Source organism: Octopus bimaculoides, chromosome 3 (assembly GCF_001194135.2).
Source record: "Octopus bimaculoides isolate UCB-OBI-ISO-001 chromosome 3, ASM119413v2, whole genome shotgun sequence".
NCBI classification, from domain to species: domain Eukaryota; kingdom Metazoa; phylum Mollusca; class Cephalopoda; order Octopoda; family Octopodidae; genus Octopus; species Octopus bimaculoides.
In genome coordinates, this window is record NC_068983.1 from 28,006,007 (window position 1) to 28,019,147 (window position 13,141).

Here is a 13,141-nt window from a genome sequence, read left to right on the forward strand (position 1 = left end):
AGAGTTAAGATTTGATAGAATTACTCAGAAAATTGAAAATCTAGAAATTAAAAAATAGCTCTTAATATAATTGGAATATATATATATATTCCAATGTTACTTTCATAACATGATCCATTAGTTTGATATATCTGTAGTTGCATTTTTTGTTGTTGTTGTTGTTGTTTAGAGCATCTTTGCCTTTATAACAATGCATGATGACTCTGTTACTCAAGATGCTGAGTATGCTTACTCCCTGTACTATGTGATTGATTGAGCTGAGCTTTAGGGAGTGATGTTTATTGACATATCTGTATCAGCAAATCTTCTGACAGCTCTGCACTTTTTGAAGATGGTTAGAATATAAACACTCTTACTTGAAAGCAGAAGAAAAAGAAAACGGGTAAGGATTAGCAACAGAAATAACAATGCCTCAATAATATATACTTGTTTAATCTATGTTAGCAGGGTGGGGGGGAAATAGACTCAAAATGAATGAAATTACATATAATTCTATGTTGTTTCCGGTGTACATGTTTGCTGTGTCAGTTATTGAAACTTCCTTCCATATTGCTATCCAAATGTTTGTGTTTCACTGCCTTCTGTGACTCTGATGTCTCAATAATAGCTCAAAAGTATTTGACGATTTTAAAACTGATATTTTTAATGTTTTTTCAAATTACATTCTTTTCATTTTACAACAGCTCTGCCAACTAATACCTTGTAAGTGAAATTGGAAGACAGAAACTGTATAAGAGCTTGTTGTGTATATGTGTGTGTGTTTTGGTATTTGTCTCCACCACCACCACTTGTCATGTCAATTTGTGTTGGTTTGTTTACACCCCCATAGCTTAGCAGATTAGTAAAAGAGACTGACAGAGTAAGTACCAAGCTTAAAGAATTAAATAATGGGGGTCAATTTGTTCAACTAAACCTTTCAAAGCAATGCTCCCGCATGGCCACAGTCTTATAACTGAAATGAATAAAAGATAGAATTAGGGATGGTCCTTGGCAGGTTGACATCTGATGTACTTGATGCAACATATTTTGTTTTAGTGTTCATTGAGTTTGTTATTTTGTAAGTATTTTTGTCACACTACTTAAGCATATGTCTTATGAAAGTTGATTAATATATATGATCCAGTCTAGTTTGGGGTAAATGTGTAAAATTACAGATTCGAGAAACCCTTAACACAATAATAATAATGATATACTATTTGGCCTCATAAGTGTTACTGTAAAATTTATTCATCATTACAATAATATAAAGTTTAAATATTGCAAAGCATTTAATCTGCAGTTACTGTTGCTTATTCAGGGTATCAACCATGTCAGCTCAAGCTCAGTTTCTTTCATGCACTCATCACATCTTATTGAAATATTAACATTGTTCATTTAATAGGGATTGTACACATACTCTAATCAAAAGACTGAAATGAGCTAATGAAGGAGCTTCCATGTGTTCTTTTTCAATGCTTGTAATAGCAGGCAAATTCTAATAAGAGAACATGTATATCAGAGGTCACCAAACTATGGCCTGCAAGGTCAGTTCATCCACCCTGCTGCCACACTGTACCTTTTGTGTAGGTACCTGCAATGAAAGTTCATTTGCCTCTGGGATGGTATCAGTGTTTGGAATAACTTATGTCTGTGAGCAAACATTTTCAAAACTGAAGTATGTGAAGAAGTCAGCACATCAAACGAGGTTGAATGATGAACATTTGAAAGCAATTCTCTTGGTTGGATGCAACAATTCCAAAGCAAATATTGATGATATTTTAAAAGCTAAACACCAATTTCACAAATCTCACCAATCGTTTTTGCTATTTAGTTTGTGAGATTCGGATATGTACGCACTGGGTGTGATGTAACTATCCTATTGCTAACGTTGCCTTCTTTGATAACTTTTTGGTAAATAACTATGTTGGATGGCTATTTTTTGTGCATTCACTGTATTGTATTGAACAAAATGGTTTTGCAGCCCATGCCCATCGTTCTCTCAGTTATCTGGCCCATCATGAAAAAAATTTGGTGAGCCCTGATGTATATGATCACTTGATCTACTAGAAACAGCAACTAAACTGAACCAAGAAACCCTTAATTTACACGGATCATTAAACTTGCTAGAATAACAACCAAAGTGAGCCAGTGTAAGAGCAAAATAGTACAAAAATTGAAGCATTTATATGCCTCTCAACCTGTTCAAAATAGTAGCAAGGGAGTTTCTATGCTGTTACTCAACCTGCAAGAAACGAAGTTGACTCAATCAAAGTTGACTCACTAAACTAAGCATATCATCCCAAACTTAATCATGAAAGATCTTTCAACTGGAATAATAAGTTAACACAAAGCGTCAACTGCATAGTAATATTGCTACAGTACAAATGATACAATCTCCCTTTAGTGCTGGAAATGAAATTTGAGAGTGATTCTCTTTCTTTAAACTTCAGGGAATTCTTATATGCTCCTCTTTTCAGTCATACAAATGAGTGCTTTGTAAATATTTCAAATAATACACATTCACACAATGTATAAAAAAAAACAGTATAAATTAATAGGATTTGCATGAACAAATTTGGAACCACATAATTTTTAAGTCCTCTCTCTCTCTGTATGCCTAAGTCTATATGTGTGTCTAGTCTCACAGCATATCTTATGAGACCATGGATTTGTGCATAGAAAGTATTTTCCATTTTACCATGCTTGTGATCCTGGATGATTTGTTTTATAGGGTGGCCCAAAAGTAGGTTTACGATTATCACATTAAAGGCATTTAAAATTTCTTTTAAAGCATTTTATTACATTTAAATTTCTATCTTATAAACTGAAAAGGGAGCTTGACAAAATTATCTAAATTAGCATAGAATAATGGTTTCATATTTTTTTTTTTATAATTAAGATCTAAACTGTTAATATATGAATGTGAAAGAGATAGTTGAATAACTGTAAACCTACTTTGGACCACCCTGTATATACAGCAATGCTTTGATATACAAGTTAATTTGCTCCCAGAGGTCACTCATAAAACAGAGCAATAATTTCCCATAGTAGCAATGTCATAAATTGTAAAACTTTCCCAGGAAAATATCTTATCTATAAAACTTATAACATACATAAATAAATGGCAATAAAACAGTAGAATGTAAAGAATATCTTATGTAAAGTAAAAAGAATACCAAGATCATTTATAATAAAAAAAATATAATTATCATAATCACTTTCTGAATCACTTTTACTCTCACTAAACTTGCGCACACCATCACTTGCAAATGTGATCACCAATTCACAAAGCCACCATAGACGGACTTGTAGATTTCTTTTTAAAAACAAGTCTAGAGTTGTTTGCTTAGGTGAAGCATTTTTTTGCTCTCTGTAAATTTTTCAGTAACACGCAGGAGCATTTATTATGGTAGTGGAAACTTTTGCACTGCATTTAAAATTTGGATCTTATGCTTGAAAAATAAACTCATAAACCCGGGGTCCTCGTAAAGTGAGATATTACTGTAATTTGTTTTACTTTTTCTATTGTCCTGTGGAAAGACACAAATAACTCATTTATTATTCTAATGTTAGATCAGATTTGGTACTCGTTATGTAAACCATTACAACCTGTTTTATGGTCAAGCCATTAAGACTAAACTAGAAACTCCCCTCTTGGGTTTGGGGTCTCATTTTAGTATGTGAAGGGTGGACAGACAAAGTGAAGTGACAAAAAGAAAATGCAGCATCTGTTAAAAAATGGCAGATGAACTCCACAGCGAATCATCAGCGATCTATCAAGTCACAAATGGGGATGGGAGCCATTTTGGTCTTACACTCTCACATTGCTAACTCTTTTAACAACCCTTGCCTCCTCTTTTCTCTGTCTCTCTTTGAGATATACTATCCTTTATTTCTCCTGACCCAGACAGAGCCAAGTAAAAGGAGCTCTTTGATAAGTGCAAGGACTACTCAAGGTAGTTTCAGTCAGTCCGTCCTAGCTAAGAAAATTTTTCACTATCAAAAATTAGAGATGTGCATTGCTCCCAATTTTTATATACAAAAATTGAAAACTATTTCCGTAACATCAAATAGTATACTATGTTTAGAAAAAAATCTGCTTTGAGGAAATAACTGTAATTAGAAGGAAATGTTTCAGATAGAAATCTCATTTGAATGTTGACACAATAGTAATATTTAGGTTTATAAATGTAACTTTTTTTCTCAATCTGGAGGATATATTTTGACTGTAAAAATACTAAATACAAGGTTGTATCAAAAATTCCCAAACTAGTTCTGTAGCATGTCAATAGATGACAGCACATGGTTTCATGCAGAGTGAGAGCTAGCAGTGACCTTTATGAGACAGTGTGTCAAGTGACATTGCTGTGATTACTTTGCAAGTTGTGAAATTTGTGTTTTTGTGATCACGTGTATGCTGTAGTCTGCGATTTTGTTATGGACAGGAATAAAGAGCCAACATAAAATTTTGTGTTAAACCTGGGAAGTCTGCTACAGAGACATTGAGCATGTTTTGGCAACCTTATGGCAATGAAGCAATGGGTTGTGTGCATTGTTTTGAGGGGAATGGGTACTTCAAAACTGGAAGAACATCCCTGGATGATGATGAGCAATCTGGAAGACCTGCCATGAGTGTCGTCCCTGGAAATGTGGTATTGTGCATAGAGAATTCGTTCCTCAGGTTCAGACCATCAATCAAGATTCCTACTGTGAGTGAGGGCATTCAGTGAAAACAACAGGATTTCTTCATGAGGACAATACACCCTGTAACCAAGCTCTCCTCACACATGAGTTTCTCACCAAAAAAACATGGTAACACTTCCACGACCATCCTATTTGCCAGATTTAGAACCTGCAGACTTCCATTTCTTCCCCAAGATGAAAATATAGCTCCAAAGGTCACCGTTTTAACATTGTTGTCAAAACCCAGAGGAAATCTCAGGTTTTCAAGTCGCTTACAGAAAACAACTTGCAGGCCAGATTGGTGTACTGATATGCAAGGTGACTATTTCGAAGGAGGTGATATTAAAACTTAGGCAAATAAGCTGTTTTTTTTTTTATTAAACATAACTATTCCAGGACCTTTTTGATACCACCTCGTAATGATTTATAATTTAGAGCCAAGCAGGTCTATAAGTGAAACAGGGAGTACATGGTCCTCAAACCCTGGTTATTTTGTGCGATCTCAGAAGACATTAGCAAGCATTGAATACTAACATTCATCAATAAGAAGACCTCAAATGAAATTTTGTATCCTTCATAAAATTCATCTCAGAGGCTCCAAGGACAAGGTCTCAAGTGTTAAGAGATGGCTTTAGTCAGTTGCATCAACTCAATACTGATGATATTTATTTTGTCAACTCCAGAAGAAAAGAAAAGAAATTCAGCTTGGTAGGATTTGCACTCAGTATGTGTGATCCAGGGCCTAAATGTATCAATGTATCTCACGAGACCTTGGAACTGTACCTTCTTCTTTCTACAAGGTTCAAACTAGGAATTTGGGCAATGTTTTTGTTGTTTTTTTTTTGTTTTTTTGCATCCAACAGGCCAAATCTCCCCTCTTAACACCACCAATGTTGTCCAAGTGATAATTAAGAACATTGAACCAATCAGCTGCCCTGGACTGGTAATTTCCTTATGAACCTCAAAAGAAGCTGCTATAAAAGGAAGCAACCCACCCTGTACAAAAGCGACTGAAACCATTGCACTGGTACTTGTGCCGGTGGCATGTGAAAAGACATTTGAGCAAGGTCGTTGCCAGTGCCACTGGACTGGCTCCTGTGCAGGTGGCACATAAAATACACCATTTTGAGTGTTGCCGTTGCCAGTACCGCCCGACTGGCCTTCATGCCAGTGGCACGTAAAAGCACCCACTACACTCTCAGAGTGGTTGGCATTAGGAAGGGCATCCAGCTGTAGAAACTCTGCCAAATCAGATTGGAGCCTGGTGTAGCCATCTGGTTCACCACTCCTCAGTCAAATCGTCCAACCCATGCTAGCATGGAAAGTGGACGTTAAACAATGATGATGATGATGATGATTCCTCTCTCAAATTCATACAGGCCTTCAGTTTTTCTAAGCAATGTAAAATAACTCAGAAGGTTGAGCCCTCCAACCAGGCCCTTCACGATACCCTTAAAACCAGGAATTTTTCAGCACTCTCTCATATTTTATCAGATGTTCTGATGATTCTGCCAATCTACCATGCTAAACATTTCTACTCAAAGTTGGAAATTTGGGGAAGCAAACTGATTAAATTTACTGCAATACTTCACTGATATTTTATTTTATTAACTGTGGAGGGATGAAAAACAAAACTGGTCTCAGTGAGATTTAAACTCAGAGCATAAAAGAAGCAAAATAAATTCTGCAAAGCATTGCTCTCATTACTCTACCAATATATTGCCTTCAGAACATAAAAGGGTATTAACAAATGCTGAAGGGATTTTTATCAGATGATCTAATGATTCTGCAAATTCTTCACTCTAAAATTAGTGAATATTGAAAATCTTTAACGATCATGGTGAATATTTTTTTTCTCTACTGTTATTGGAAAATTCTCTGATACATCTAAACAGAGTTGTTAATGAATGTTCCAAAATATTTTGCGTAATTTAGGTGAGGTTTTAATCTGAAATAAGAAAGAAATGTAAAAGGTGTATTAACTCAAAAGTGATCTTTTCATTTTGAAAATTAACCAGATCATTTTATTAAATGATTATTAATAATATTAACAACAATGAGGATACAATACTTGACATAGAGTATGTCCAACAAACAAAATGTTTAAAAAACAAAAGCATCGTCTCTATTCAACAATTGTATTTTTTTTTAACAAAATCATATTTCTTAAAAATCTAAATGACACAAAAGATAACAAACAAACTGTGACAAATGTTTGAAAAGGCCTTCAAAGATATTATCACATTCGAGAAGTCCATATTAGTTCAGAATTAGTATATAAAAATAATAATAAAATATTTCAGGGAAAAAATGTTTCCTCCATTTCTATTTTGTCATGAAAAACAGCTGATTAAGGATAATTTTTTTGCATCATTCTTCATCTTAATAGCCTCTTCCAACTACAGAAAATTTTACCATTTTGTCTCGAGTTTAAAAACTTCATTGAAGCCACCCTATTATTCCTCAACCCAGGAAATAAATTTTGCTGCTTATAGCATATTTTGAAATACTTCAGTAATTTTAAACTATTATGATTTTACCATCAATTAATAATATAAAGATTAGATTTAAGGAATGTTTTAAAATTCACTACAGAGACTAAATTCTATTCTGTAATTTCTAATCTGCAAATGATATTAATTAAACATAATTAAACACAGGCTGTTATAGTTAAATTGTGGTAATGAGCAGTTGAAAATGGTGTAAAGCAGATTATTATTTCTTTACATTCTACATGGAATTATACTTCTTGTAATTATTTTCAGATTTCAAATTAGATATCTTATGCTTCAAAGTGCAATTTACTTTGATTTGCACTCATAATTTCTGTTACCAGATATTTCTGTAATGAAGATAAGACACTTGACAAGTTCACATTCGTTTGTTATTTCATATATAAAATTGATTGATTTCTTACATTGGCACAAGACCACAGATTGATTGAATTGATTCCAGTACATGACTAGTTTTCATTTTATTGACCCTCAAAGGGATGAAAGGCAAAGTCAATCCAGATGAGATCTGAACTCAGCATGATCAAGGATGTTACTAAATACAGTACCACAAGGTACTTTGTTTATATCTGCTCTCCAGCATTCTTACTTTATATGCTTGAAGATGATGATTCACACTGCTGGTACTATGCTTTTCACAATTTGTGATCCTTAAGGCAACAAAATTATTTCATTTTATCACCTAAAAGATCACCTGTGAAGAGAAAACTCTGAGCAATGATGGTGAATCATTAGCTTCAAATAAATTAATAAACTCTACTACATGAATTAAATACTTTTCTCTCATTTGTTTATCCAAACATATACATTACAATATAATTTTCATGGTTGGGATAATTTCTCTGAAATGTATGTCTTCTTTAAAGTAATCAACAAATGTCTCTATTGAGCTGGTACATCAGGGATATTCCAAAGACTTAACAGTCGTCAAAAATGTGCGTAGTAAAGATGCCATACATAAGGCTTGCCTCATTAGAAGCTGCACATGTGGGTCTGTGTTTGGTTTCCCAGCAGCAGTAAATACTGCTTGAAGAGTGTCTTTGAAAGATTGTGCAAGAATACATAGTTCTGTTCCAAGATGTTGAGATTTCTGCACTGAATTCAAAGTTATCATAGTCTCATAAGCAAAAAAGAACACTTTTGTGACAGAATGCATGCATGTACTCAAGCTGTTTTGCAGCTTTTCTTTCGTGAGGGCTGCATTTATTAGAAAAAATTTTGTATGGTTAATAAATTGTTTGGTTTGGAGATAGAGTTTTGTTCGAGATTCCTCAAAATAATTTTCATCTTCAATATTTTGTAGTTCTTTAAAGTTTTCTAAATCCACTTGCATGTCTTTTACAAGAGTTTCAATATCTTTTGATGCCAATGACAAACTCTCTTCTCCACTATAAACTCGACTCAGTAACTCAGACTTTGATTCTGAAAATCTATTTTTTGGAATGTTTTCTAATGAAGAACAATCAGATCCAGTTTGGAAATGAGTTCCACTTTCAAAATTCTGAATTCTAAAAGAATCCCATATATGTTTAAAAGTAGCATAATGGTTTATTCGTGATGGATCCTCTAAAGCCTGATTGCCGCACACAATTGGTTGCCACATATGTATAGAACAGATAGGATTGTCTGAAAAATGTTTACAATTTGCTTCAAATTTATTAGAAGAAGCATTTGTTGCTGAGTTTGTTTCCTTTGGAATTGATGGTTTTGGAGGTGTTCCCAAAACATGCTGTAGGGCTTTTAAAGGGCCTGGTTTGCAAGTTGCTGACTTTTGGTTTTGAGATTGCTGGAAAAGAAGAAAATAATGAAATATTAATGCAATATATGGAGAAGAGTATGATATGTTTGTAAGGAATTAAATTTCCAAAGAATTTCAGTTTAATTAAGAGAAGAGAGTTTTGCTAGTGGATTTCATATCAATGATAAAAGTGACTGAAGAGAATAGTTTATAATTCAGTACAATATAGTTTGAGTTAGACTTATCCATATTATAGTTATATAAGAGATTAATCATGTACTGTTCTCTCTTGCTGTGATATAGTTATGTATTTGTGTATAAAAAGAATATATATATATTATATGTATACAGTGGTTGAAAACTTATAGCTAACTTTTTATTTGTGTATGTGAGTATGATGAGAGAAAGAGAGAGACTGAGAGCTTGTATGTGTGTCTGTCTGTCTGATATGTTGTAAATTTTAAATAATTTCAAAGTGAAAGATGAAGTCAGAAGTGAAAATAAAATACTTTGCTTATAAAATCAATCTGAGGTGCAACATTATCACAGAATTATTAGCATCACAACTATACATGCACAGCATGGTGACTTCATTTTATGACCCTGCAGGAGTGGCCCAATTAGAATTTTGTAGCCCATCCCACCTCTTTGTACACCTCTGATCATGTGAAAGAATAGTGATGGAGCATCATAGCCATATGTTGAAAGGGTGTTTTGTTTATCATCCTTAAATAACCCTTATTCAGTGACCTTTTGAGTGGGATCATCATCATCATCATCATCGTTTAACGTCTGCTTTCCAAGCTAGCATGGGTTGGACGATTTGACTGAGGACTAGTGAACCAGATGGCTACAGTCCTCAGTCAAATCGTCCAACCCATGCTAGCTTGGAAAGCAGACGTTAAACAATGATGATCATGATGATGATCCCACTCAAAAGGTCACTGAATAAGGGTTATTTAAGGATGATGAACAAAACACCCTTTCAACATATGGCTATGATGCTCCCTCACTATTCTTGCACATGATCAGAGGTGTACATATCATCAGCCACAAAGGGATATACTCAACTGGTGAAGGTCAAGCAACTGACAAGCGAATCTGTGGTATTGAGCAGAATATTTGCTGTAGTGTATCTTTTACACCAAGACAAAACATGTACACATTAACAGGCGCAATTAGTTAAGACCAGAAGTCAGGAGAACCGCTGCCTGGCAGTGTGTGTGTGTGTGTGTGTAAACATATGTATGTATAGATATGTAGGTATGTATAAATATATGTATGTATAGATATGTAGGTATGTATAAATATATGTATGTACAGATATGTAGGTATGTATAAATATATGTGTATAGATACATAGGTATGTAGAAATATATGTATGTACAGATATGTGGCACTCCGTCAGTTACGATAATGAGGGTTCCAGTTGATCTGATCAACAGAACAGACTGCTCATGAAATTAACATGCAAGTGGTTGAGCACTCCACAGACACATGTACCCTTAACAAAGTTCTCAGGGAAATTCAGCGTGACACAGAGTGTGACAAAGCTGCCCCTTTGAATTACAGGCACAACAGAAACAGGAAGAAAGAGTGAGAGAAAGTTGTGGTGAAAGAGTACAGTAGGGTTCGCCACCATGCCCTCCCAGAGCCTCCTGGAGCTTTAGGTGTTTTTGCTCAATAAACACTCATAACACCCGGTCTGGGAATCGAAACTGTGATCCTACGACCTCAAATCCACTGCCCAAACCACTGGGCCATTGCATCTCCACACAGATATGCATGTATATATAAATATATGTATAGATATGCATGTGTATATAAATGTATGTATAGATATGCATGTGTATATAAACATATGTATGTATAGATATGCATGTGTATATAAATATAGCTATGTATAGGTATGCATATATATATAAATATATGTATGTATAAATGTGTATGTCATAATCTATCTGCGTATAGATATGTATGTCAAAATCTATTCACATACAGATGTGTGTGTGTGTCGAAATCTATCCGCGTATAGATGTGTGTGTGTGTGTCGAAAGCTATCTGTATATAGATGTGTGTGTGTGTGTGTGTGTGTGTGTGCATGTCGAAATCTATCAGTGTGTAAATGTGTGTGTGTGTGTGTTGAAATCTATCCACGTATAGATGTGTATGTGTGTCGAAATCTATCCGCATATAGATGTGTATGTGGAAATTGAAACTACATTCTTATGATTGTCAATGCAACACTAACCACTCGGCCTCACACCTTTATTCTACATTTAATAAAGGAATAATAAAATTAATTTACATAAAGTGAAATATATTTGTTAAAAGCTTACCTTATTTAATGTTGTCCTTGGACGAAGGACTGAGTTTGATTGTGAAGAAATACCTTGCATCATCAGAGATTGCTTATGAATAGCTTCAGATAGAGCTTTGCTTTTATCAGAGCTATCAGATGAAGAAATGGAAGCACTTTTACCTTTTCCTATTGTATTTAAATGTTTATTTTCAAGACTAGAAGTTCTTTTCCAGCAGGTATCAGAGTCCTGTCTAAAGAGCGTTAAAGAATTGGATCGATGCAAATCTTTATTTTTACAAGTACCAGATCTTGATTTCCTTTTGAGGAGGAAGTCACGGTAGGCTTGTAGTTTTGTTTTGAGAGCAGTGAATGTTTCGCTACTGCTGCACACTTGGGTACATTGAATGTCATCAGATGCTTGAGCAAAGTCTAACGATCTCGATTTAGTAAGATACTGAGCAGATACATTATCTTCAAGGAATGGAGACCTGCTTCCATTCAAAGACAACTCTCTAAATAAAGTTTGTGTTTTTGATTCATGGAATGCTTTATTATCACATTGAGAATTAAAATTTGAATCAACCTTTTTTTCCATGTCATCACTATAGTCACCATTTTTCAACATCACTATGTCACTGTGACCCCTCGATTGAGAGGTGTCAGAAATATGAGATGCTTTGTGATGTTTTGGAATAAAATTGTCCATACTTTTATCACAGCTAAAATTTGATCCTTCTTTGCCTTTAAGTTTCTGCATAGCATCACCATCATCATTTTCCTTGATAGGTGTTTGATAACAACCATTATCGTCTAGTGTGGTATCTTGCAAACTTTCAATATCACTACAACTGTTTCTCAGCAAGCTCTGTAGTGATGCAGATTCTGAATAACTTTGCATCATGGGAGAATTAGTTTTAGAAGAGGTTAGCCCTGAGTCTGGAAGTGTTGAAGCTTTTGTGAATGTTTGAGATCGTTGAACATTGGTTGGGGGTATCAAATGAAGAAGAGTTTTTAGTTTTTCTGAGACTGAGGTAGGGGACTGGATATTATCTCTGTTATAACCTTTTGAATCCTGTTTGCTGTCATCTTCTGATAATAAAGCTACAAGTGATTGACTTTCAACGGATTCTTTGGAACCAAATTTCTGAATACTTTGGTCATCTTCTGTTTCCTCGAAAAGCAAATCAATGGAATTTGCCTTCATATATGAAGAAGATTTTCGGAATCTGGTTAATATGGGTGATGGAGATAATGCTGCAGAAGATGTTGATTGAGGTTTTTCTAGCCGATTACATGATTCTGATGAAGATGAAGATGATGATAAAGGTGGTGGTGGTATCACTAGCAAAGAAATGTCCTCTTCTACAGATAAGTTGCCGCTGTCATGGCCACCCTGACTTGTGTCGGAGTAGCTGCCATCCCCTGACCAACCACTCCAACTGGGAGTCCTTGCTTCGGCAGTAGCCTATTAGAGAAAAAAATAAAATGGTAAAAATATTAACTACAAAGAAATTTCAACAATGTAACCATTAGTCATGTTCTCATATAATTTTTTGTTTTATCCACATGTGTGCAGGTGTGTATGGATATGTTATGTCTGCTGAAATGCATGTATTTAACCATTTCTTTGTTTTAATGTGAAACAAAAAATAAATACAAAGTTAGAAATGAACCATTTCTAAATCTCACAGAGAGATTTAAGCAGCAGTAGCATGGAAAGCAGACGTTAAACGATGATGACGATGATGATGATGATACGATAAAGTAGTTGTATACTGTCAACTTAACGTGACAGTCCCAATAAGGGAATCAAACTACTGCTATGTAGCCCTAGGAAGCAGGACCGCTTCCTGTCAGCCTTGACACATTTCCTGTGTCCTTACGTTTACAAGGTGGAGGTGCTTATCTCCCCTTCATAAACATAAG

The 13,141-nt window shown here is 34.7% G+C and overlaps 1 protein-coding gene across 3 annotated transcripts in view; it reads right to left on the bottom strand.

The window, feature by feature from the left end:
- Nucleotides 1–6,663: 6,663 nt before the first annotated feature.
- Nucleotides 6,664–13,141, bottom strand: part of LOC106876727 (uncharacterized) — a 1,061,911-nt gene continuing 1,055,433 nt past the window's right edge. For all 3 annotated transcript variants that reach the window (XM_052966107.1, XM_052966109.1, XM_052966108.1), the window contains 2 exons: nt 11,253–12,680; nt 6,664–8,961 (listed from right to left, as the gene is read on the bottom strand). In XM_052966107.1, coding sequence (XP_052822067.1) covers nt 8,074–8,961; nt 11,253–12,680 — 2,316 coding nt within the window. In that variant the 3' untranslated portion in view covers nt 6,664–8,073. The remainder of the gene's footprint in view (nt 8,962–11,252; nt 12,681–13,141) is intronic.